This window comes from Hemitrygon akajei, chromosome 19 (genome assembly GCF_048418815.1).
Source record: "Hemitrygon akajei chromosome 19, sHemAka1.3, whole genome shotgun sequence".
In the NCBI taxonomy this organism is placed as follows: domain Eukaryota; kingdom Metazoa; phylum Chordata; class Chondrichthyes; order Myliobatiformes; family Dasyatidae; genus Hemitrygon; species Hemitrygon akajei.
This window is the reverse complement of record NC_133142.1, coordinates 62,734,683-62,762,326: the sequence shown is the minus strand read 5'-3', so window position 1 is coordinate 62,762,326 and position 27,644 is coordinate 62,734,683. Positions and strand designations below refer to the sequence as shown.

Genomic DNA, 27,644 nt, shown 5'->3' with positions numbered 1-27,644 from the left:
TATTCACTAAGGAGAAGGATATTGGATTGTGTAAGGTAGGGGAAACAAGTAAGGTAGTTATGGAAACTATTATGGTTAAAGAAGAGGAAGTACTGGGGCTTTTAAAGAATATAAAAGTGGATAAGTCTCTGGGTCCTGACAGGATATTCCCTGGGACCTTGAGGGAAGTTAGTGTAGAAATAGCAGGGGCTCTGACAGAAATATTTCAAATGTCATTAGAAACGGGGATGGTGCCGGAGGATTGGCGTATTGCTCACGTGGTTCCATTGTTTAAAAAGGGTTCTAAGAGTAAACCTAGCAATTATCTAAGAGTACGTTTGATGTCACTGGTGGGTAAATTAATGGAAAGTATTCTTAGTAGATATATATAATTATATCGATAGACAGGGTCTGATTAGGAACAGTCAACATGGATTTGTGCGTGGAAGGTCATCTTTGACAAATCTTATTGAATTTTTTGAAGAGGTTACTAGGAAAGTTGACAAGGGTAAAGCAATGGATGTTGTCTATATGGACTTAAGTAAGGCCTTTGACAAGGTTCCACACGGAAGGTTAGTTAGGAAGGTTCAATTGTTAGGTATTAATATTGAAGTAGTAAAATGGATTCAACAATGGCTGGATGGGAGATGCCAGAGAGTAGTGGTGAATAACTGTTTGTCAGGTTGGAGGCCGGTGACTAGTGGTGTGCCTCAGGGATCTGTACTGGGTCCAATGTTGTTTGTCATATACATTAATGATCTGGATGATGGGGTGGTAAATTGGATTAGTAAGTAGGCAGATGATACTAAGATAGGTGGTGTTGTGGATAATGAAGTAGGTTTTCAAAGTTTGCAGATAGATTTAGGCCAGTTAGAAGAGTGGGCTAAAAGATGGCAGATGGAGTTTAATGCTGATAAGTGTGAGGTGCTACATTTTGATAGGACATACATGGTAAATGGTAGGGCATTGAACAGAGTGATCTAGGAATAATGGAGCATAGTTCCCTGAAGGTGGAATCTCATGTGGATAGGGTGGTGAAGAAAGCTGGCCTTTATAAATCAGAGCATTGACTATAGGAGTTGGGATGTATTGTTAAAATTGTACAAGGCATTGGTGAGGCCAAATTTGGAGTATTGTGTACAGTTCTGGTCACCGAATTATAGGAAAGATATCAACAAAATAGAGAGAGTACAGAGGAGATTTACCAGAATGTTACCTGGGTTTCAGCACATAAGTTACAGAGGAAGGTTGAACAAGTTAGGCCTTTATTCTTTGGAGTGTAGAAGGTTGAGGGGGAACGATAGAGGTATTTAAAATTATGAGGGGGATAGATGAGAGTTGACATGGATAGGCTTTTTCCATATTGAGAGTAGGGGAAATTCAAACAAAAGGACATGATTTGAGAGTTAAGGGGCAAAAGTTTATGGGTAACACGAGGGGGGACTTCTTTACTCAGAGAGTGGTAGCTGTGTGGAACGAGCTTCCAGTAGAAGTGGTAGAGGCAGGTTCAATTTTGTCATTAAAAAAAAATTGGATAGGTATATGGACAGGAAAAGAACGGAGGGTTATGGGCTGAGTGCTGGTTGGTGGGACTAGGTGAGAGTAAGTGTTTGGCACGGACTAGAAGGGCTGAGATGGCCCATTTCCATGCTGTAATTGTTACATGGTTATTGTTATATATGGTTATATATCACTATCCCCCCCAGGCTGTGTGGACATATCCTAAACCTTGCCAACAGCATTGAGGAATGAATGATCATACGTTGCTTGTCTTGTCAAGGGCTAGTTTCTAGGTGCACACAAACAGCTGAATTATTGGTACTTTTTGGATTTTTACACTTTTAACAGTAATTCAGAGCAATAATTAATGAAGGGTGAACAGAAACCTTAGCTAAACTTGTCTCTTTAACCAGGGGGTTGGTGACCTTAACGAATGGAGCTATTGTAGATATATCAGCAGACATGAAGCTGATGGGTTTGGTATAAAGTGTATCTGGCTCCTCAGCTCTGTATATTACTTCATGTCCTGCTTGAAGTAACTTACAGAATTACTGCAAGTTTTTTACACAGAGGGTTGTGAGTGCCTGGAATGATTTGCCAGGGATGGTGGTGCAGGCTAAAACATTAGGGATATTTAAAAGCCTCTTGGACAGGCACATGGATGAAAGAAAAATGGAGGGTTATGGGGTAGTGTGGGTTTAGTATTTTTTAAAAGGATTATATGGGTCGGCACAACATGGAGGGCTGAAGGGCCTGTACTGTGCTGTAGTGTTCTATGGTTCTATATGAGGTGATTCTGTGTAACTGCTGCTTTGTCAGTGGAGTTGGACCACAGCCCTATTGCATTTGAAAATAAGACAGAGAACTCTTGGAAAGCACATTATCATGGAAGTACAGATTTTTGAATGTACAAGAAGAGAGTTCATATTGCAGGTTAAGTCAGACAGTAAAGCAGATGATTTTCTGGCTTTTCTACATTATGAAGATGAGCTAAGCTGTGTCAAAACTAATGATTAATGATGAACACTGCATTTTTGGAAGGCTTGGGTAAGGATTCCAAAGAGTTTCACTAGAATAGCTACAGATGAGGAACAACAGAATATGATAGTGGAAGGGAGTTGTACTTCTGACAGCTAGAACAGAGGTGGCTTGATCTATGATGAAGGATTTGAAGAAAACAGATTTTAGTTATGGAGACAGCACAGATGTAGTTGCTCATTAAAAGAGGTGATGTGATATGAGAGAACATTTTTTGAGTAATTAGAATTTGAAATGCTATGCTTCAAAATTCAAATTAAAATTATTGTCAAAGTATGTACTTGTTTGTTACTATATACTCCCTTGAGACACATTTTCTTGTAGGCATTTACAAGGAAAATATACAATAAAATTTTACAAAGAACTATTATGAACAAATACTGAATGTGCAAATAAAAAGAATACTAAGAACATGAGTTGTATGGAGTCTTTGAAACTCAATACCCTCACTATAGGAAACAGACTCTCCACACCCACTCTATCTAGTCTTCAATATTTGGTAGGTTTCAATGAGATCCCTCTACATTTTTCTAAATTCCAGAGAGTACAAGCCCAAAGTTGCCAAGCACTCCTCATATTTAATCCCTTCATTCCCGGAATTATCCTCATGAACCTCCTCTGGACTCGCTCCAATGATAATATATCCTTTCTGAGATATGGGGCCCAAAATTGTTGACAATACTCTTAAGTGCGGCCTGACTAATGTCTCCTAAAGCCTCAGCATTATCTCCTTGTTCTCATATTCTGTTCCCCTTGAAATAAATGCCAACATTGCATTTGTCGTCTTTACCGCAGACTCAACCTGTAAATTACCCTTCTGGCAGTCTTGCACAAGGATTCCTAAGTCTCTCTACGGCTCTAATGTTTGAACCTTCTCTCCATTTAGATAATATTCCTTTTACCAATATGCATAAGTGCATTATCATACATTTCCCAACACTGTATTCCATCAGCCATGTTCTTGCCCATTCTTCCAATTTGTCGAAGTCCTACTGCAATCTCATTGCTTCCTCAGCACTACCTGCTCCTCCACCTATCTTCGTATCATCTGCTAACTTTGCCACAAAGCCATCAATTCCATTATCTAAATCACTGACAAACTGTTTCCGGTGGCGTCATCGTTGAGAATGGCAGCTGAAGTCACTAGCTCCTCCGGAAAAACATGTATTAAGCCCCATTTACCCATCAAATATATTTTTCAAAAAATATTTGAACTGAAAAGAGGGGCATGAATGGGGAGAAGAAATGGAAATAAAAAAAGCGACACTGCGGAGCCTGCGTCTGAGAGGAGTGCAGCGAGCGGCTCTCTGACCCAACCGCGTGCTAGCGAGGCGGTCGCCGGGCCTCATTCAGATGAAGTGGTGAATATCTTCAAAATCCTGAAAGAAATAATGGAGGTCCAGAAAGATATGAAGCAGCAGCTCCGTGATATTAAGGCAGAACTCGCCAGCATTAATCAAAAAATAGCGGTGGCAGAGACTCGCATTGAGAAGGTGGAAGATTGCGTTCAAAACGTGGAACGCATACTGAGCAAGACAATAAAAATAATACATCACCAAGAAGGTAAACTGCTTGACCTGGAGGGAAGATCATGGTGGAAAAATATCAGAATCTACAATGTTCCCAAAGGAGCGGAGGGCTCGTCTATGATGGAGCTTGTCGGAAAGTTACTGCAGGACGCGCTGGATCTTCCCCTGGCTATGAAGCTGGAAGTCGAAAGAACCCACCACGCATTAGTCCCAAAACCTCCCCAGGATCGAAAGCCATGCTCAATAATAATGAAATTCCTTCGGTACAGCACCAAGGCGGAGATTCTACGAAGGGCCTGGGGTAAGAAGAAAGTGTTTTTAGAGAATAGATTAATATATTTTGACCAAGATTATCCCCCCCCCCCCACAGTCCTCCAGAAACTCAAAGAATACTCCGAAGTAAAGCAAGTATTAAAGCAAAATAAGATTAGATTTCAAACTCCGTACCCTGCTAAACTTCGAGTGTTTTATGACAACGGGACGCGATTGTACCAGACAGTGGAAGAGGCGACTACAGACATGGAAGCCAGAGGGTTGCCTGTCAGCATGACCAAAATGAAGGAAAACCTGGCTGAGGAATTGTCCCGCTTGGCTTGGGAAATAGTGCGAGAAACGAGAAGGCAGGAGACGGGAGGAGGCCGAGAGAAACATATCAGGAAGAGACTGGGAGTTTCCCAAAGACAGTCCTCACCCCCTTCAGAAGAGCCATAAGGTTTGGCTAATTTAAAAAACGTTGAGAAGCTAAACAGAAGCAAAAGTACACGGTGATATACCTATCTCGAGAAATACTTATTATAATGTGGATTTTATATTACTTAGTTGTTATTCTTTATTCGCTCACTTACTCCTTTTTCCCCACCAAAATGAGAATGTATATATATATATATATGTGTGTGTGTGTGCATATATGTCTCTATGTGTAATGTGTGTGTGTATGTATATATGTATGTGTATATGTGTGTGTGTATATATATGTATGTATATATAGGAGTACACGGAAATCTTTTCTGTGTAATGGATTTGTTCACTGACGTTTATGAATACTGCAATGGGGGCCCTCAACTCACAAGTAGGAGGGGTTATCCCCCACAGCTAGACATTTCCTCCAGCTCAATGCAGGGTCATTTATTAGAGACCTCAGCCTTGGAATCACACGTTCGTTGCCATTTTTGTCATTATTTGAGTTCCTTGGTTCTTATTTGTTCAGGGAGTAGATCGATTAAGTTTTATTCTAATTTCAATGATACATTGTCAGATAAATACAGATGGCTAAGGACAAGGTAAAATTCATTTCTTTTAATGTAAATGGGCTATTAAATCCAAACAAATGTAAGAGAATTTTATCCAAAATGAAAAAAGAACAAGCCCATGTAGTATATTTACAGGAAACTCATTTAAGTGATAATGAGCATAAAAAACTAAAGAGAATGGGCTTCACTAATCTGTTTTTCTCCTCATATAAATCAGGACATAGGAGAGGAGTTGCTATTCTTATCTCAAGTAAGCTAAATTTTGAAAAAATATTCGAAATGGGAGATAAAGAGGGCAGATATATTCTGGTAAGGGGGAATATAGATGGCAATTCAGTTACTCTATTAAATATATACTCACCCCCGGGAAGTGATACTGGTTTCTTTCAGAAAATTACTGATATTATGGTAACGGAAACAGAAGGTCTCCTGATATGTGGGGGAGACTTAAATTTACAATTACAACCAAACTTAGACTCTTCCAATAGAAAAACCTGTGAAACAAAATCTTTACATAAGTAAGTTAATACACTTTTTGAGGTTGTTGGTTTAATTGATATATGGAGGGATCTTTTCCCTGACAGAAGGGATTACACTCGGTATTCTGCTCCCCATTCTGTATATACAAGTATAGACTATTTCATAACATTTGGAAAAGACGAAAACAAAATAAACACCTGTGGAATTGGGACAATAGATGTAAGTGACCATGCACTTATATATTTATCTGTTGATTTTGACCTACAACCAAAGAATACTATTTGGAAACTAAATTCAAGTCTACTCAATGATCCGTACTTTAAGGAACAAATTAAAAAAGAAATTGGTCTCTACTTAGAATTTAATGATAATCCCATTTTATGGGATACTCTGAAGGCAGTCTTAAGAGGGAAAATTATAGCGATATCTTCATATGAGAAAAAAATAAGGAATAAAACATTAGAGGAATTGCAAAATAGGCTGAAGGAACTAGAGAAAAAACACAAATTGAGTCTGGCACAGGATACATTGGGGGAAATTAAAAGAATTAGGAATGAAATAAATAATTTGGCTACGCAAGAAATCAGGAAAAATTGACACCTTCTTGAATTCTTCAGAGTTACCCACTTTAAGCGAAGAACAAAATAGAAGGATGACTGCTGACATAACTGAAGTTGAATTAAAAGCTGCAATTAGTAGGCTTAAATTAAGCAAGTCATCAGGATCAGATGGGTATACAGCAGAGTGGTACAAAGAACTTAAAAATGAGTTAATTCCTGTTTCACTCCCCACACTGAAGTGGGCTCTAAAAAAAGGCACAAATGCCACCCATTTGGAAGGAAGTGATAATCTCAGCCATACCGAAAGAAGGCAAGGATAAAATGGAATGCGGGTCATTTAGACCAATATCCGTTCTTAATGTAGATTATAGGTTATTTATCTCCATCATAGCCAAACGATTAGAGGAGTTTCTACCCATACTGATACGTAATGATCAGACGGGTTTTATACGACAACGCCAGACACAAGACAATATACGAAGGACACTTCACATTATGGATCATCTACAAAAAAATAAAATCGAAGCATTAGTGATAAGCGTGGACGCTGAAAAAGCATTTGATTCGGTTAATTGGAATTTTCTTTACAAAGTTTTACATAGATTTGGTTTCCAAGGCAATTATTAAAACTATACAGACACTATATGACAATCCTGCTGCTAGGATTAAAATCAATGGATATTTACCAAATAGTCTTACCCTAGAAAGGGGCACGAGACAGGGTTGTGCATGGTCACCACTACTCTTCGTGTTATATCTGGAACCATTAGCTCAATACATCAGACAAAATGAAGATATCAGGGGAATTACTATTAAAGGGACAGAACATAAATTGACTTGTTATGCGGATGACATTTTGATCTATCTAGGGCAACCAACATACTCTTTACCTAAATTGATGCAATCCTTTGAACAATATGGTCAATTATCAGGATACAAGAACAACATAGATAAAACCCAATTACTTTCATATTACTATAGCCCACCAAGAGAAATTGAAAGTCGATACCCCTGGGCATGGCACACAGAGTCTTTCAAATATTTGGGCATCATTATGGCAAAAGTTTTGGCAAAATTATCAGAATGTAATTATCAGCCTTTATATAAAAAAATTAAAGAAGATGTGGCAAGATGGAACCTGATTCCTTTTTTCAGTCTCAGTTCAAGGATTGAGTCTATTAAAATGAATATACTGCCCAGACTGTTATATCTCTTTCAGACCCTACCAATAGAGATTAATCAAAATCAATTCAATGAATGGAACAAGATGCTATCAAGGTATATTTGGCAGGGTAAAAGGCCTAGAGTTCATCTCAAAACTTTGCAATTAGCAAAGGAAAAGGGGGGATGGGGCTTGCCTTCTCTTAGAGATTATTATTTTGCAGCACAGTTGAGGGCTGTGATATGTTGGTGCAACCCATCATATGACGCTCAATGGAAAAACATTGAGGAGCGGGTACTTCCCATCCCCATACAAGCAATTTTGGCTGATAACAACCTGCAAAGGTACAGAAATACTATTGATAACCCATGGGTGAAATTGACTCTTAAAATATGGAAAACTACTATAAAAGAATATAACCTAGAGGGAAATATTGCAATTCTTAAATGGTGTGCATATGACTCAGATTTTACACCAAATAAATTGGATGCTAGATTTAAGGACTGGACAGCTAAAGGAATAACAGTTCTTTGCAACATAATGAAAGAAGGAACACTGTTCAGTTTTGAAATGCTTAAAGAGAAACACTTATTAGAAAAACAAGATTTTTATCGGTATTTACAGATGCGACAACATGTTAATAAGATGCTTAAAAATGTTAACAAGGCAAATACATGCTTGATAGAGCTCTTTAGAAAAGCATATAATTCAGATAATGGTTGTAGAATCATTTCAAGCATGTATAAGGGGTTGTCAAATCTTAAAACACATTTGACTTCATACATTAAAACAAAATGGGAGAAGGAAGGAGGGATAATTATATCTGAGGAAGAATGGACAACAATATGGAGATATCAATGGAAGTGTACCAGTTCACAGAAATGGAGGGAGTTTGGATGGAAAAACTTGATAAGATACTTTATTACACCCTCTCAGAAATCCCATTATGATAGTAACCTTGTTTGCTGGAGAAATTGTGGAAATCAAAATGCAAATCATTATCATATTTTTTTGGGACTGCCCTGTTATCAAAAACTATTGGAGGGGGATACACAATGCCCTACAAGACATCTTTAAATGTGAAATACCCTTGGAGAGTAAGACCATATATTTTGGAAATATACCTCAAGAATGGTTGAAAAGAGATAAATATTTAATGAATATACTGTTGGTGGCTGGTAAAAAGACTCTTACTAGGAAATGTTTATCACAGGAGAGCCCAATTTTAAATACATGGATGGAAATTACAATGGGTGTTTACAAAATGGAGAAGATAACAGCATCTGTTAATCATAAGCTGGAACAATTTGATTCATACTGGGGAAAAATGGTTTAACTACATAATGCCTCATAGGCCTGATTTTATTCTCACAAATCAATGAATCTGTTGTAAATAAAAAGACTACTTGTACATAGTTCTTTCCTTTTGTTTGTTTTTTCTTTCCACTCTTTTCTATAAGTGTATACCCCAGATAAATACTTTGTGGAGATTTTGTGATATATATGATTATATGATATATATGTACAATGTCTGAAATACATCTTATGGAAATGTTTGTTTGATGAACTTCAATAAAAAAAAATTACAACAAAAAATAAATCACTGGCAAACAATGTGAAAAGTAGCAGTCTCAATACTGATGCCTGAAGAACACCACTATTCACTGGCAGCCAACCAGAAAAGGCCCCCTTTATTCTAACTCGCTACCTCCTGTCTGTCAGCCATTCCACTATCCATGCCAGTATCTTCCTGTAATGCCTTAGGATTTTATCTTGTTAAGCAGCCTCATGGGGCACCTTATCAAACACCACCTGAAAATCCAAGTAAATAACATCCACTACCTGCTTTGTCCACCCTGCTTGATACTTCCTCAAAGAACTTTAACAGATCTGTCAGGCCTAAAATTTCCCTTTACAGAAACTATACTGACTTTGACTTATTTTATCATTAGTTTCCAAATACCTCAAAACCTCATCCTTAGTAATAGACACCCAACACTTTCCCAACCACTATAATTTCCTCCCTTTTTAAGGAGCGACATTTTCGATCTTCCATTTCTTCAGGACCATGCCATAATCAAGTGATTCTTGAAAGATTGTGACCAGTGCATCCATTATCTCATCAGCAAGCTCTGTCAGGACCCTGGGATGTAGTTCATCTGGTGCAGTTGACTTATCCACCTTAAGACCTTTGAGTTTGCCTAGCACTTTTTCCTTTGTAATAGCAATAGCATTCACTCCTGTTTCCTGACACTCATGGACCTAGTGTCTTCCACAGTGAGGAGAGATGCAAAGTCCCCATTAAGTTCATCTGCCATTTCTTTGTCCCTTATTACTACCTCACCAGCATCATTTTCCAGTGGTCCAATATAAACTTTCGCCTTCCTTTTACTCTTTATATAACTGTAAAAACTCTTGGTATTCTGCTTTATTTATTGGCTGGTCTGCCCCCGTATTTCATCTTTTTCCGTCTTATAGCATTTTTGTTGCCTTTTGTTGGATTTTACAAACTTACCAATCATCCAACTTTCCACATACGTTTGCTACGTTATATGCCTTTTCTGTGGCTTTTATGCAGTCCTTAACTTTCCTTGTCAGCTACAGTTGCCTACCCCTGCCATTTGAGAACCTCTTCCTCTGTGGGACATATCTATCCTGCGCCTTGTAAATTATTCCCAGAAACTTCAGCCATCTCTGCTCTGTCATCATGTTTGCCAGTATCCTCCTCCAATCCACCTCGTCAAGCTTCTCTCTCATGCCTTGATAATTTCTTTTATTCCATTGTAATACTGACACACGTGGGTTATGCTTCTCCCTCTCAAATTGCAGTATGAATTCAATCATGTTATGGTGACTGCCTCCTAAAGGTACAATTATTTTAAGCTCGCTATAAGATCAGGGTTATTAATGATACACAATCCAAACAATACATACAAGAATGCTCGAAGTGTCAACTACTCTTTTCCTAGTTGCTACTTGGCCTGCTGAGTTCCTCCAGCATTTTATATGTGTTGCATGGATTTTCAGTGTCTGCAGATTTTCTCTTGTTTGTCTTGTTTGTGACCCAATCTAAAATGGCCTTTTCCCAAGTAGGCGCAAGCACAAGCTGCTCTAAAACGCCATCTTTTGGCATTCAACAAAAACCCTCTCTTGTGATCTGATTCCAACCTGATTTTTCTGATCCCCTTGCATATTGAAGGCCCCTATTACAATTGTGTCATTACCGTTATTACATGCCTTTTCCAACTCCCTTTGTAATCTCAACCTCACATCTTGGCTACTATTTGGAGGCCTATATATGATTCCCTTAATGGTTTTTACCCTTGCAATTTCTTAACTCCACCCACAAAGATTCAGCATTCTCTGACCCTATGTCACCTCTTTCTAAAAATGTAATTTCCATCTCTTTCCACACCATTGCCTAGGCATTCCTGCCTGTCCTTTTGACAAGGTTAAACTCCCAACTACGGCCTTCTTTCAACCACAACTCATTGATGCCCACGATGTTATACCAACCAATCCCTAATTGCGCCCCGAGTTCATCTCCTTTATTTCCAATACTATGCGCATTTGAATACAGCACCTTCAGTCCTGCATTCTGTGTCCTTTTAAATTCTGCCCCTTATGGTACAATTTAACTCTGATTGCATTTGTACCCAATCATTGGCTTGTTCTTCCTTACATTCATGTTATACCCATCATCTACTTGGTCTAAATGGTGGGGGACTTTGATGATAGATGCTGCTTTTTTGTGGCAATTAAATTTAATAAAAATGAGAAAAATATCACGGATATAGATGCACAAGACTATTTGGATTACTCTTCAAAAGAGTTGGGGAACCATGATTGTCTCCTGCTATATTGAAAGTTATTGATTCAGTGCTTTAAAAGTAAAGTACCTTTACTCTTTTTCCAAATTAGAAAACATTCCAGAAAAATGGACTCCAGAAGTGAAGCATTTTTGTCCTAGTGTGCCTATTATCCTTGTTGGCAACAAAAAAGATCTGAGGAATGATGAGCACACACGAAGAGAACTGGCAAAAATGAAACAGGTTAGTATGCCACTACAGAAAGAGACTAATTTCATGACGTTGTGTTTATTCCTGAAGATTGAAAATACTTTGCTGTGATAAATATCATTTAATTTGGGCATTTTCTGTTTTACTATAATTGTTCACAAGTTTAGTTTTTAGAGTTCAAAATAAATTTATTATCAAAGTGCATATACATCACCATATACAACTCTTGAGATTCATTTTCTTGTGGGCATACACCATAGAATAATAACCATTAACAGAATCAATGAAAGAATGCATCAACTTGCACATTCGATCAGTGAGCAAACTGTGCAAATACAAAAAGAAAAAAATAAATAAGCAATAAATATCAAGAATGTGAGATGAAGAGTTCTTGAAAGTGAGTCCTAGGTTGTGGGAACATTTTAATGATGGGGTAAGTAGGGTTATCCTCTTTGGTTTAAGACCCTGAGGGTTGAGGGGTAGTAAGTGTTCCTGACCTGCTGGTGTGAATTCTGAGGGACCTGTACCTTCTTTCAGACGGCAGCAGCGAGAAGAGAGCATGTCCTGAGTGGCTGGGGTCCCTGATGTGGATGCTGGTTTCCTGAGACAGCATTTTGTGTAGATGGGTTCGTTGGTGGGGTGGGGAGGTCTAGATGCCCAAACCTGTGATGGTCTGGGCCATATCTACTACTTTTTGTAGGATTTTCCAGTCAAGGGCATTAGTATTTCGATATCAGGCTGTGATGCAGCCAGTCAATATAGTTTACACTATAGAAGTTTTTCAGAGTTTTAGATGTTAAACCAAATCTTCACAAACTCTCAAGGAAGAAAAGGCACTGCCGTGCTTTCTTTGTAATTGCACTTATGTGCTGGGCCCAAGACAGGTTCTCCAAAATAAAAAAAAAACAAGGAATTTAAAGTTGCTGAATCTTTCCGCCTCTGTTCCTTGGATGAGGACAGGCTCAAGGACCTCTGGTTCCCCTCTCCGTAAGTTTATAATCAGCTACTTGGTCTTGCTGATATTGTTTAAGAGGTTGTTGTTATAGCATTACTCAGCCAGAATTTCACTCTCTCTCTTATATGCTGATTTATCACCACCTACAACAGTGGTGTCATCAGCAAACTTGAATATGGCACTGGAACTGTGCTTAGCCACAGAGTCATAAGTGTAAAGCAAGTAGAGCAGTGGGCTAAGCATACAGGGTTGTGGTGCACGTGTGCTGATGGAGATTGTGGAAGAGATGTTGTTGCCAATCCAAACTGACTGGGGTCTGCAAGTTAGGAAAACGAGGATCCAATTGCACAAGGAGGTATTGAGGCCAAGGTCTTAGAGCTTATTGATTAGTTTTGAGGGGATGGTGGTATTGACTGCTGAGCTGAGGTCAATAAAGAGTATTCTGATGACGCTTCTTTGCTGTCTAGATGTTCCAGGTCTGCTCTGGACGTTGCTCCAGTAAGCAAATTGAAGCAAAACTCCTGCTTCTCAGGCAGGAGTTGATATGTTTCATCACCGACCTCCCAAAACACTTCATCATTGTGAATGTAAGTGCTACCGGATGATAGTCATTGAGACAGGTCACCTTGTTCTTCTTGGGTATCAGTATAATTGAAGCCTGGGGTAGGTATCTCAGACTGCTGAAGCAAGAGGGTAAAGATCTCAGTGAACACTCTAGCCAGTTGATCAGCACAGATCTTTAGTAGTTGGTCAGTTACCCCCTCTAGGCCAGATGCTTTTCGTGGGTTCACTCTCCTAAAAACTGCTTGCACGTTAGCCCCAGAGACTGAAATCACAGGATCATTTGGGGCTGTGGGAGTTTGTGATGGTTTCTCCATGTTTTGACAGCCAGAGAGGCATAGAAGGCATTGAGCTTATCTGGAATCGAGGCGCTGTTGTTGCCCATGTCACTTGATAAGTGGTGATAATATTCAAGCCCTGCTACGACTTTTGAACATCCTCGTTGATTGAAGTTTAGTCTGTGATGAACCCCTAGGTTTATCTTGCCATGGACTGTCATTTTAAGACATCAGCCGCCGACTTTCTCAGCTCCTGTTTAGTTTTGACTAAGAGAGAGAGAGAGGGGGCGGAACTATTTGACTCTGCAGCTTGTTTTGATTTAAGCAAACACGCACACAGTCAGTCGCAGTTGGAGTTGGACAATGGAAGGAAGCCAGTGACTAAGGGGTCACTGGTTGGAACTTTCGAATGCCCACAAGGGTGGGTTGAGTGTCGACCCAGCAATCATCGTTGTGTGATTGGGGCAACCTTGTGGAATCTACCTATGAGTTAACCTTTGCCTGGGTGGTATTTCCCTTTGAAGATGTACCCATGTGATAAGCTACTATTGTTGATAATTCGTAAGTGGATTTGGAACAACTACAGATAAAACCTACAGAGATTGTTAGTCTGTTTTACCACCGTGGAACCTGTGGAATACGACATAAATGCCTTCTCTCGACATTCACTTTGGATTACAAATATCTCTCTCACATCATTTAATCAGTGGATGAACTGAACTTTCATACCTTACCATCTCAAGATTTCAAGCCTGGTGCCCCCCTCCCCCAAGCTCAATAGTTTGGAAGTTATATCTACACAGATGTATACTCATAACACTTAACTTGATTATTCTTGTTTAAGTTGCTATATAAGTAGATACTAATAAAGATAGTGCTTTTAACATCAAAACCAGACTCCAGGCGTGGTCTATCGCTGCTGGTTCATTTAAACCGTTACGGGTACATAACAACATTGGGGGCTAGTCCAGAATATGAACAGATTTGGGGGCTTATTGATTGATCAAATGCCGATTTGTTTGGGGAAATCCCTTTTGATTTATTTGTGTGAGGGAAAATCAGCAGCAATGGATGTTGATAAATTTCTGGAAGTGCCAACCTCAGGCATTAGAGGACGCCAGAAGGTTTGAGTTGTTGAGTATTGCTAAAAAGTTAAAAGTTACTAAGGTGAAATCGACAATGAGGAGGGCACAGGTTCAGAGGATAATAGCTGAGTATTGTATATCTACAGATGTGTTTAAAGTGGAGGAGTTGGAGATGTTTCCTGAAAGTAAACCGGTTAACCCTGAGTAGCAGTTACAGTTGGAACAAATAAAGTTACAACAACTTAAATTAGAGGCTGAAGAAAGGCAAAGGCAGTTTGAGGCTGAGGAAGCAGAAAAACAGAGGGTGGAAGTAGTAAAACAGAGGGCAGAGACAGAAAAACAGAGGGTGGAAGCAGAAAGACAGAGGCAGTTTGAGCTGGAAAAGAAAAAGAGATTACAGTAAGGAGGTCTAGTGCTAGACCCTGGTGAGGAGTTTAGTGCCAGTCGGGAGGTTAAATTTGTACCTCCATTTGATAAAGCAGAAATTGATAAATACTTCTTGCATTTTGAAAAGGTGGCTCAGAGTCAAAATTGGCCGAAAAGAAGTTGACCTGTTTTGTTACAAAATGTATTTAAGGATAAAGCCCAACAAGTTTATTTGGCCCTATCACTTGAAGATGCAGCTAATTATGATATTGTGAAATGGGCAGTGCTTAAAGCTTATGAGATGGTTCCAGAAGCTTATAGACAAAGGTTTAGAAATTTGAAGAAGTCTATGACCCAGACTTATGTGAAATTTGCTTATGAGAAGCTTGTATATTTTGATCGTTGGTGCACATCTAAGAACGTAAATGATGATTTTAACAGCTTGAAAGAGTTGGTTTTGATTGAAGAATTCAAAAGGTGTGTCTCTTGATGATATAAAGACATATTTAGATGAAAAGGATGCTGCCACTTTACGGGAGTCTGCCAGATTAGCAGATGAGTTTGCTTTAACCACAAGGCTAATTTTACCCCAAATAAGAGCTTTCAGAAGAGTAGCAGGGATAACCCACAGGATAAACCAGAAATTAAATTGGGAACTAGTGACAAATGTAAGGATGAAGGGAGGCAGTCGAAGGAGAAATACAAAACACAAAAAAAAACAGAAAAAAAGAGAAGAAAAAAAACTGGGCAGCTTATCTTGAGAGTAAAAGCAGGAAAAAAAGGAAGAACTTTCTGATCAAATCCAAAACTTCAAAAAGGTAACTGGAACGACCATAATGAATAAAGGGTCACCAAGTTTCCTCAAATTTAAAGAATGTATCCAATGTCTGACTTCTTATTTTCTCTAAACTTAAACAGGACATAATGGAGGAAAGCCAAAGAAAGACAGTAGGTGGATTAGAGTCCTTCCATTTAAGCAAAATGGCTCTCTTAGCCAATAAAGTTGTAAAAGCTATCATCTGTAGAGCAGAAGCAAGAATATGCCCTGCTTCTGATGGAATAATCCCAAAAATTGCTGTTAATAGATTCAGTTGTAAACCCAATTCAGGACTTTAGATTAAGTTTTAAAGACTTCTTTCCAAAAATTATCTAACTTGATACAAGACCAGAACATATGTGTTAAAGTAGTATTACATCTATCACAAATAGGATTAATACTGGAAAAAATATGGGCTAATTTATCTTTTGACATATGCGCCCAATGCACTACCTTGAACTGTATCAAGGAGTGATGGGTGCAAATAGAAGAAGTATTTACCAAATAAAAATTTTTATCCCATTGATTATCTGAAAGGGACTTCTGAAACTCCAATTCCCACACAGCTTTAATTTTATCATTAGCTAACGTACGGAAATTCAATAGCCATTTATAAATTATAGCTATCGGTCCTTTTTGAAATGGTTTAACCTGGAAAAGAATATCAATAATATTAGGTGAATAAGCCAAGAGAAAATCTGGAAGCAAACTACGTAGAAAATTCCTAATTTGTAAATATCTAAAAAAAAGTGTACATTAGATAGATCATATTTATCCACTAACTATGTAAAAGACATTAAATAGTTGTCCATGAACAGATTTTTGGATTTCCAAATTGAAAAGGTCTGATTGAAAATTGAAGGTTTAAAAAAATAGTTAAGATGAATTTTACTAGAAAGAACAAAATTATTAAAATCAAAGGATCACAATGTATGTTTAATAATAGGATTAAGGTCTCAACTACCAATCTTAGAAAGCAAAAAAGGAAGAGGAGCTCCCAGTAAAGAGGCCAAAGAATACCCCGTCACCGAATTTTTCTCCAAATCTTCCCATAAGGGACGAAAAATAAATCCAAAAAGAAATATAATGAATATTAATTGCCCAGTAGTACATTCTAAAGTTTGGCAAGGCCATACCACCAATTTTTAAAACATTTCTGCACTATAAGTTTATTCAATCTAGGATTTTTATTATTCCAAATAAAAGATAAAATTTTAGTGTAATCTATCAAAAAGCAGTTTAGGAACAAAGGAGGGGATTGCTTGAAATACATATAGAACCGGTAACACTATCATTTTAATAGCATTAATACGGCCAATTAATGATAATGTCATAGGAAACCATTTAGAAATTACCGTAGATTCCGGACTACAGAGCGCACCTGATTAAAAGCTGCTGGCTCTAATTTTAGAAATAAAATCAATTTTTTAATTGTAAAGGCCGCACCGGATTTTAGGCCGCACCGCTACTTTTAAATATACATACGTATCGGTAACACAAATTACGTTGCATATACTTTTTTACTGAACAGCACGAACAACATTCCAATATCTCCTAGCGACTGGTAAAAATATATAGACTGCAGCCTACCAGGAAAAGTTATTGATCGCCTTTAACTTAAAAGCAGCGTTTTCGCTCGGGTCTGACGCGCTTGCGTAACGCGATCGGGTCTAATCGGGTCTGACGTGCTTGCGTAACGCGATCGGGTCTAATCGGGTCTGATGCGCTCGGGTCTGACGCGCTTGCGTAACGCGATCGGGTCTAATCGGGTCTGACGCGCTTGCGTAACGCGATCGGGTCTAATCGGGTCTGATGCGCTCGGGTCTGACGCGATCGGGTCTAATCGGGTCTGACGCACTTGCGTAACGCGATCGGGTCTAATCGGGTCTGACGCGCTTGCGTAACGCGATCGGGTCTAATCGGGTCTGATGCGCTCGGGTCTGACGCGCTCGGGTCTTGCTTTTCTTCGAGTATTTTCCATGTTGATGAGGGTGAGTACAAATGACTGATTTACAATAATTTAATTGTGAAAGTGCGCTTGATTTATCGTACAATTTCATTGGACCTCTGTGAACTACTCATCAATTTTATTGGTCTACTGTTACGAGGCAAAATGTTTACGAGGCAGCATGAAAAAAAACCATGTATTAGCCGCTCTGGATTAAAGGCCGCAGAGTTCAAAGCTGTTCAAAATGTGGGAAAAAAGTAGTGGCTTATAATCCGGAATCTACGGTACTTGTGTGTACTCAATTAATGGAAGAGAGTTATATTTATACAGGTCATTAAAATTTTTATTAATTTTAATAGCAAGGTAAGTAAAGTTATTTTTAGCAATAGTAAAAGGAATTTGGTCATATTGATCAAAATCATTGTTAATAGGAAATAACTCACCTTTGTGCAAATTCAATTTATATCCAGAGAAACTACTAAATTCAGAAAATATAGATAACACAGCAGGAATCGATTTCTTAGGATCTCAAATATAAACTAACAAGTCATCTGCATACAACGAAACCTTATGCTCTTTATCTCCTCTCTTAATACCAAGAACCTTATTGGAGTCCCGAAGAGCAATAGTAAGAGGTTCCAGAGCCAGGTTGAATAACAACGGGCTAAGAGGGCAACCCTGCCAGGTACCTCCATATAACCTGAAATAAGATTTTTGATTATTTGTTATAACTACTGCCATAGGGGCTTGATAAATCAGTTTAATCCAGGAAATAAAACCAGGACCAAAATTAAATCTTCCTAAAACCTGAAATAACTAGGGCCATTCTACCCTATCAAAGGCTTTCTCTACGTCAAGAGACACAACACATTCAAATTCTTTAGATGGAGAGGAATAAATAATGTTAAATAATCTTCAAATATTAAAATATGAGTATCTATTCTTAATAAATCCAGTTTGGTCTTTAGAAATAACTTTAGGTAAAATATTCTCAAGCCTGTTAGCCAAAATCTTAGAAAGAATTTTAGAATCCACATTTAATAAAGAGATTGGTTTGTAAGAGGCACATCCAATTAAGTCTTTTCCTTTTTTGGGAATTAATAAATTGATGCCTCATAAAAAGTTTTCGGAAGGGTCCCAGAGGATATAGATTCAGTGAAAATTTGGCATAGATGAAGTGTAAGAATATCTGTAAACATCTTAAAAAATTCTACTGTAAATCCATCCAGTCCCGGAGCTTTGCCTGATTGAAAAGAAAATATAACTCTTGCTATCTCCTCTCGATTAATGGGTTGTTACGTTCCCCAGTAACCGGGTGACTTACCAGCAAAGATAGAGAGGTCCGCTGAAGCCTGGTGCTGCTATTTTCAAACGTTTTTATTTATAAAGGGGCACAAACGTATGGTTACTACAAAACATTCAGATCATATACATCGTCAAAACTCAATCTAAAGCACAGGTGTAGTAATAATCAATCAAAAATGAGCTCTATCGTTGTCTAGGGGATACTGAGTCCAATTGGATATAAGAGTCACTCAAAGTCTGCAGGCTTCCCTGTTTCGGGAACCGCTGACATTTCACGTGTTGGAGAGAGAGAAAAGGAACACTTGCCCGTCGTCCTTGCGAGGCAAATCCCTGCTGTTAGTAAAAGCGGTTTTTCCTTTTGGGTCCAGCCACAGACGCCCGATCCGGAATCTAACGCACGTGGCTTCCTTCAGAATGGCTTCCTGCTCCGACGGGAAGCACTATCATGTCTTCCTCGTGTGTCTCCTTGGTGCATCTGAGGCCCCGCCTCGGCAGCCCACCTTTTATCTGGACTGGCAGGGTTGTAGATGTCAATCAGGGTGGGGGTGAGGCAATCTTTCCCCCATCACCCATCTCACATTGCCCTTAGGGTTTGCACGTAGTCCAATTCCTTATTCCACAAAGGTGTCTCCCAAGACAGTGGCTATGTCCAAGGCTTTTGTCTTGCTGAGCGGCCAGCCCACATTCCAAACCGTAAGGCTCTCTCTCTTGCGATTCTCACAAAGGAGGGGGCTGAGGTCATGACAGGGTGCATCTAGAATATTTATATTTTGGGTAGAAATTTGGGGAGTATTCAATCTTTGTAGAAATTCATTCATAGAAATAGCATTGCCTTGGAAATCAGATTTATAGAGATTAGAGTAAAAGTCCAAAAAAACCGTATTCATTTCCTGACAATCCGATGTTTCAATTCTATCAGATCTTCGTATTTTCAAAATCTGCCTTCTGGCCATAGTTCCTTTGAGTTGAGCAGCTAACAATTTACCTGATTTATCTCCATGTATATGAAATTGACTTTTCAATTTCAAAAGTTGCTGTTCAATGGGATAAGTCAATAGCAAGTCATGCTGTGTTTGAAGTTTCACCCTTTCCTTTTATAAATCTTTAGTAGGTGATACTGAAGAAAATTTATCTATTTCTTTAATCCTATTAGTAATCACTAAAAGCTCTGCTTTAGTTTTCCTTCTTAAAGCTGCTAAATATGAGATTATCTGTCCCCTAAGAAAAGATTTCATCGTATCCCAAATAATCAAATTTGACATACCCTCCGTTGTGTTTAATTCAAAAAATAGAGAAATTTGCTTTTAGAAATATAAAATCATGAAGCAATGTAGGATTAAATCTCCACTGAACTGCATTCCGTGTGTTATCAGAAAACTTCAGCGTGAGTTTCTTAGGCCCGTGATCGACAGTGCAATAACGTCATATGCAGAACCAATAACAAAAGGTACCAATCGTGTATCTAACAAAAAATAATCAATTCTTGAATATTTATAATGTACATGTGGAAAAAAAGAAAAATCTTTATCTTTAGGATGTAACAATCTCCAAATATCTATAACCCATATTCTAGTAAAAAGAAATTAATACATGACACAGTCTTATTAGGAAGACACGGATTGGTTGATGACCTGTCCATCAAGGGATTAAGACAACAATTAAAATCACCGCCCGTAATCAATTTATATTCATTTAAATTCGGCAATGCAGAGAATAACCTCTTAAAAATTCAGGGCTATCTACATTAGGTGCATACACACAAACCAATGCCACTTTTTGACCACATAACAAACCAGTAACAATTAAGTATCTTCCAGTTGAAACAGTAACAGTATTAAAATGTACGAAAGAAACTTTAAAATAATAAAAATAGACACTGCTCTATTTTTTGATATTGACAAAGAGTGTTATTGAGAATCCTTCCAAAATTAAAAAAAACGATTTTCATCTTCCCTATGGATGTGGGTCTCCTGCGCAAAAATAATACCGGCTTGAAATGTTCTCAATTTTTAAAAAAACTTTCTACGCTTAATAGGTTGAGTCAAGCCATTCAAATTTTAGGAAATTATATTAATTTTATTAACATCCATACTGAGACTTTAATTTAGGGATTTATAAAATAAATTAGTGCGCTGAAATAAACCAAAACCGCAGGGAAGAACAAATTATTGATTTGATCAGAAAGAAAAAAAACAGCATGATTGACAGAAAACTCTCTCAGAACTACCTAGTTGAAGAAACCTAAACTAATAGCCCCACCCCTCTCCCCCCAAAGCCAGAAAACAAACCATCCAATAGGCAGATGGTATGCTAATCTAACCACCCTAAACCCCTCTCTCTAAACGGCAGACTCCATTTTTTAAAAAAACAGTTATATACTGACACCACTGACTGAAGACACAACATCAGATACAAAAAGAAAAAAAAAATTGAAAAATTCCAAATATCATAGTAGTATTACAGAGGTTAAAATGTAGTCAACAGCGGCCATCTTAAGTTTGTTTAACAAAAACTAAACATATCGAAAAAGAAATATTTAACGAAATAATAAGATACAATTAAAATTAAACTCTTACAGCTTCTGGAAAAAGGAAGAAGAGAAAAAAATAAAACCAAACGATGTCTGAATCAAGAAAAAACATAAATTGAACTTTCAACGATTCAGCTGAAAACGACTAAGCTAAAGATTGTAATCAATATTATGACTAATAGATGTTAGCATGTAATTAACAGTGGCCATCTTAAATTCATTTAATAAAAATTAATCATATATTCAGAAAAGATAGATTCAAGCAAATAAAATGTTACTCAAATTAAATTCATACAAATGTTAAAGAAAGAAAAAAAGTACAAAAGTCTAACCGATGGCTGTACAGACCTAGGGCATAGATCAACTACCAACAAATTTGATTTCAACAAATCAACTACCAACGATTGTCAGCTAAGGATTAAAAGTTAAGAGTTGCTTGCAAGACAGCAGTGTTAGAGTATCTTAGATGACAGCTTTAAACTCGTTGAGAAACTCAGGAGATACAAAATGTTTTGGACGAGCATTACGTGGAAAAATTAACAAACGGGCAGGATATCTCAGCGATGGGCAAAGATTTTTCTTATACAATTCTGCCATCACAAGCCGATATTTAATTCTTTCTGCATACACCTCGGGGGCAGAACCTTCAACTATACGAAATTCCACACCATTATAAGTTAGTTTTCCCTGCTTCCTGGCATCTCGAAGAATTGCTTCTTTAGTAGCAAAATAGTGTAAACACAGAATCACAGTGCGGGGTTTCATCTCCTGCGATGGCTTGGAATGAGAAATTCGGTGCACCCTGTCTATTAACAGAGAGGTTTCGAGTATCTCACTAAAAAGTGAGCATAACATGGTTATAAAAAGCTTTAATGGCTCACTGGTTTCCATATTTTCAGGCAACCCCAGTATGCATAAATTCTTCCTTCGGCTTCTGCTTTCGAGATCAATCGTTTTCTTCTTAATTCTTGATAATTCCAAAGAAACTTCAGCAATTCTCTTTTCCATGTTAGAGAACTTAAATTCCTGCTCTTTAATCACTCGATGTAGTGCCTCCTGTTGCCTTCCGATTTTATTAGTATCCATTTTAAGCATTTGATATTGAGATTCCAGATTCCTCAAAGATTCCTGGATGCAGAGACGGTTAATTCAAGCTTTTCATCAGCTTTCGTCAGTTTATCAATTTTAGAGTCCACCATTCCAATTTTAGTGTTAGTATCTTGCATCAAAGAAAACATTCTTTCAGGAGTATAGGCTTCTTCTGCCTCCCTTGTAAGTTCAGTTTGTTCAGTTTCAGAAACAATTTTGCCACATCTTAATTCCTTTCCAGATCGAGTTCCAGCCATCGTAATTAAATCGTTGATCCTTCACTAAAAGTAGTGAATCTTCAAAGTTTAAACAAAAGTAGCAGTGGAAGAAAAATTGTAAAAGGTTGGAGCAGAGCCAACAAGCTTCTTACTCTATGAGCTGCCGAGAAGAGAGTCTGACACAAGGAGCTTTAAAAAGATCTCATTCTACCCTCAAAACAATGATTAAGACATACTGTATTGAGAATGGAAAAGACTGGGATGAGGGGGTACATTTGCTCCTATTTGCCATAAGAGAATCGGTGCAGGAATCGCTAGGTTTTAGTCCATTTGAACTTGTATTTGGTCACAGAGTGAGGGGACCTTTGACTGTGCTGAGGGAACAATGGACTGATGAAAAAGTGCATGTTAGCTTGTTAAGCTATGTTTTGGAGTTCAAAAATAAATTACACCAAGTCTGTAGTCTAGTCAGACAAAACTTGAAGGCTTCTCAAGACAAAATCAAACGTCGGTATGATAAGCGAGCTCAAGAACGGACATATCACGTGGAGGACAAAGTATAGATGTTATTTCCAATGTTGACAAAACACCCGATCGAAGAAAACCCACACAAATAGTACATGTATATATGATAAAGCATTATTTTGACCATCTGTGAGTGTTGTTGTGGAAACGTGAAACTAGAGGGCCTGAGAATGGGATAACTGACTCATCTGAAAATTTTAACAAGCCAAACATAGTCTCAGTGAGGCTTCTGAACTCAGTTATTTTGGAAAACATTGATAACAAATTAGTCCATTTGCAGCCAAAGCAACGACAACAACTGAAAGAATTAATTCTAAAATTTGAAGATTTGTTTCCCAATGTACCCAAACAAACTTCAGTCGCTGTGCATGACGTAGATGTTGGTCAAGCTGACCCAATTAAGCAGCACCCCTAGCATATGAACGTAGAAAAGAGTAAATTGGCTGAGCAGGAGATTGAATATATGCTGAAAAATGGTATTATCAGGCCGTCAACATCAGATTGGGCCTCACCCTATTTTATTGTGCCCAAACCTGACAGTAGCGTTAGATTTTGTACTGATTATAGTGTTATGTACTCCTGGGGGTCATTTTTTCTGGGGACTGTCACTTTAAAACGCCGGGAGAATGAGACTGACTTTTGGATTTCTATTGACTGCTTGGTTGCTATGGTGAGCAGCTTGTATTTACATCTACTCTGCGGCTTGTTTTGAATAAGCAAGGTCAGATGATTCCTCTTACAGACACACAGACACTCACATGCTTAGAGTCAAGATGGATTCAGTCAATGAAAGACACCAGTGAAGTCAGTTGCTGGTTTAAACTCAGTAGCCCAAAAGGGGTGAGTTAAGATCGATCCTGAGTATTTGATAGATGACTCTCACAAGTTTTCTGCAACTAGAACAAGTTTGCAGGAAGAGAAGAGAGGAAAGGAAGGTTTGAAATGGAAGAAGCCTAGTGACAAAGAGATCACTGTTTGGACTCTCTCTCTAAGTAGCCTGTAAGGGTGAGTTTGTTTCCATTCGGCTACGGAAGTGTGATTGTCACTTAGTTAGTCCACTGGAGTGGGTTCTCTGGTGAGGGGAAAACCTTTGTGAGTACCACGTGTATGTTTACCCTTGTCTGGGTGTGGTAGTTCACTGAAGAAAGGCACCCTGTGGCAAATCACTGTTGGAGTTATTTTGTATGTTGTGGAACTGGATAAGTGGCTATCACATTGTGTGTTTGGGGTAACCTTGTGGAATCTACCGGTGTGTCGACCCTTGCTTGGGTGGTGGTCCCCTTGAAGATGGTCCCCTTTTTGTGATAAGCTACTGTTGGTGATAATCCATACGTGGATTTTGTTTGAGTACCCTGTGGCCACCACTTTGAGATGTCCTGTAGCTGAATTTGTGTGTGGTACCACTTGTGTTGAAAGGATATTGGTTGAAGATCACTGTTGGTGATACTTCGTGTGTGTGGAGTGGAACAACTTCGGAGATAAAAGCTACTACTATTGTTATTCTGTATTGCTGTCGTGGAATTTGTGTTTAACCCCTGGGTCGCCTCAGGCATCGCTCAAACTCGTTCTAGTCTAGGGGGAGCAGCCTTCGGCCCCGCCAAACTGGGTAATCAGCTGGTGTGGATGCTGTGTGATGTCCCCGCCTCGCCCAAAAAACAGACAGTACACCTTATGCGATTAAATGAGTACAATTTATAAAGATTACTATAACTAAGCGATTACTAACGATACAGTATATATGAATAAGAGAAAAAAAAGAAAAGGCGCCAAACTTATCAAAGTCCAAACCACTTCGTGCACAATCGTTGGAGCTCAATTACTGAAGTATTTTGGCATTCGATCCCCTCGACTCCTCGACCCGCCTCCTGGGACCCCCACGGTGGTTGACCAGACGCTCCACACTCCTCTGTCTCCGTCTCCTCTCATCACCGAAACCTTGGGCCGGGGACTGTCGCCCAGCTTCCAGCATCCCGTCCTCTCTCTCTCACTCCATCGCCCCGACTCCCCAAAATCCCCGCCAACAATCAGTTTACAGTCCCAAACAAGTTTCCAGCACTTATCATAACAAAGATGCTAGCATTCCTACTATTAACACAGGCGCCAGCATTCCTACTTTTAACAAAACAAAGACGCCATTTTGATTACATACACAGTAACAAAAAAAAAAGAAATCCCCCGTTACATGTGGAATATCGATGTAATTGCATTCTCACAACATACGCCTTTGGATTAAAAATCTCTCTTATCAACAACAGCAACCTCGTGCATTGAACTGAACTTTCTCACATACCATCATAAGACGGTATCATTTACCACCTAAGCTTGAATGAGTTTGGGAAACATATTCACACCCATATATGCTTATATGTGTCTAACACTGTTAATCCTTGTTTTATCTGGTTTTAAGTTTACTACTATTGGTAGATACTAATAAATAGTGTTTTGCTTATAGCAAAACCAGACTCCAGGTGTGTTCCATTTCTGCTGGTTCTTTTAACCCGTTACGGGGTATGTAACAATAGGAAGGTAAATGCAGTAACAAAGACAGATGCTTACCCTATTCATAGGGTGGATGTTTGCATCTACATGGTTAAAGAAAATGGTTAATCAGACTCCGGTTCAACCACACTGTCTGATTTTGTAGGAATGTGATTTGGTAATAAAGCATGTGAAAGACGCAGACAATATCATTGCAGATCGTCTGTCCAGATGCTAAGCTTTCAAGGGGAAAAAAACTGGTATTTGTATACGCTTCTGCAATGTGATAATGACATATATATTGTTTTACACTCTATAGTTCGCAGGTAAAATTTTGCTCTTTGATCAAAATTTTCTTTTTTGGGGGGAAGTGTGATGAGCCCCTAGGCTTGTCGTGCCGTGGACTGTCATTTTAAGATGTCAGCCACCAGCTTTCTCAGCTCCTGTTTAATTTTGTCTGAGAGAGAGAGGGGGGCGGAACTACTTGACTGCAACTTGTTTTGATTTAAGCAAGGACACATACACACACACACAGTCAGTTGCAGTTGGAGTAGGTCAATGGAAGGAAGCCAGTGACTTAAGGGATCACTGGTTGGAACTTTCGAGTGCCCACAAGAGTGGGTTGAGCATCGACCTGGCACATCACTAAGTGGCTATCATGTTGGGTGATTATAGACAATAGACAATAGGTGCAGAAGTAGACCATTCGGCCCTTCGAACCTGCACCACCATTCTGAGATCATGGCTGATCATCTACTATTAATACCTGGTTCCTGCCTTGTCCCCATATCCCTTGATTCCCCTATCCATAAGATACCTATCTAGCTCCTTTTTGAAAGCATCCAGAGAATTGGCCTCCACTGCCTTCCGAGGCAGTGCATTCCAGACCCCCACAACTCTCTGGGAGAAGAAGTTTTTCCTTAACTCTGTCCTAAATGACCTACCCCTTATTCTCAAACCATGCCCTCTGGTACTGGACTCTCCCAGCATCTGGAACATATTTCCTGCCTCTATCTTGTCCAATCCCTTAATAATCTTATATGTTGCAATTAGATCCCCTCTCAATCTCCTTAATTCCAGTGTGTACAAGCCCAGTCTCTCTAACCTCTCTGCGTAAGACAGTCCGGAGATCCCAGGAATTAATCTTGTGAATCTACGCTGCACTTCCTCTACAGCCAGGATGTCCTTCCTTAACCCTGGAGACCAAAACTGTACACAATACTCCAGGTGTGGTCTCACCAGGGCCCTGTACAAATGCAAAAGGATTTCCTTGCTCTTGTACTCAATTCCCTTTGTAATAAAGGCCAACATTCCATTAGCCTTCTTTTTTTTTTAAACTTTTTTTTATTGTTTTCAAATAGTTACAGAATAAATGTGTATGAAAAAAAAATGTGTTACCCAGCCCCCCTCCCCTTAACCCCTCCCCCCTAACATCCCTATTAAAAAAATAAGAAAGAAAAAAAAAGGAATGCCTGGATATTGGACCATGGAGTACGTAATAACTTTAGTATATAAGTCTTTATTTTTTTTTATTATATTACTCCAATCTATAATAATATCTAATCCTTCAACTTTCGTGGTATCCTGGGAAATCTTTATAAAAATCTCCATGTTGCTATGTGTGTCCCCACCAATCATCCAGGCAAAAAGATAGAAGAAAATTAAAATATAAAGAAAAAAACAAAATACCCTCCTACTAATGTTGTGGAAAAAAACCCACAACATTACCCCCCTCTGCTGTACGGGTCATGGCAACCGCCATGATTACACACGTGAATCCCGCAGTAACCGATCCAAAGCTCCCCAGCCCCCCCGCAAAATAAAAAAGTATATGTATAAGAAGAGAAAAAAAAATACTATTCTCATTTAGTATTTCTAAAATTTTGCTTTTCTCTTCTATAATATCCATAAATGTCCATCACTTCTGTTCGTTGGGTCTATCTTCATCTTTAATCCATTACGTTTGGAAGCC

The 27,644-nt window shown here is 38.6% G+C and overlaps 1 protein-coding gene across 1 annotated transcript in view; it reads left to right on the top strand.

Moving 5' to 3' along the window:
- LOC140741988 (glycerate kinase-like) overlaps positions 1-27,644 on the top strand; it is a 223,377-nt gene that overhangs the window by 186,119 nt on the left and 9,614 nt on the right. The window contains exon 8 of the mRNA XM_073072637.1: positions 11,420-11,550. Within this exon, the coding sequence (XP_072928738.1) occupies positions 11,420-11,550 (131 nt within the window). The remainder of the gene's footprint in view (positions 1-11,419; positions 11,551-27,644) is intronic.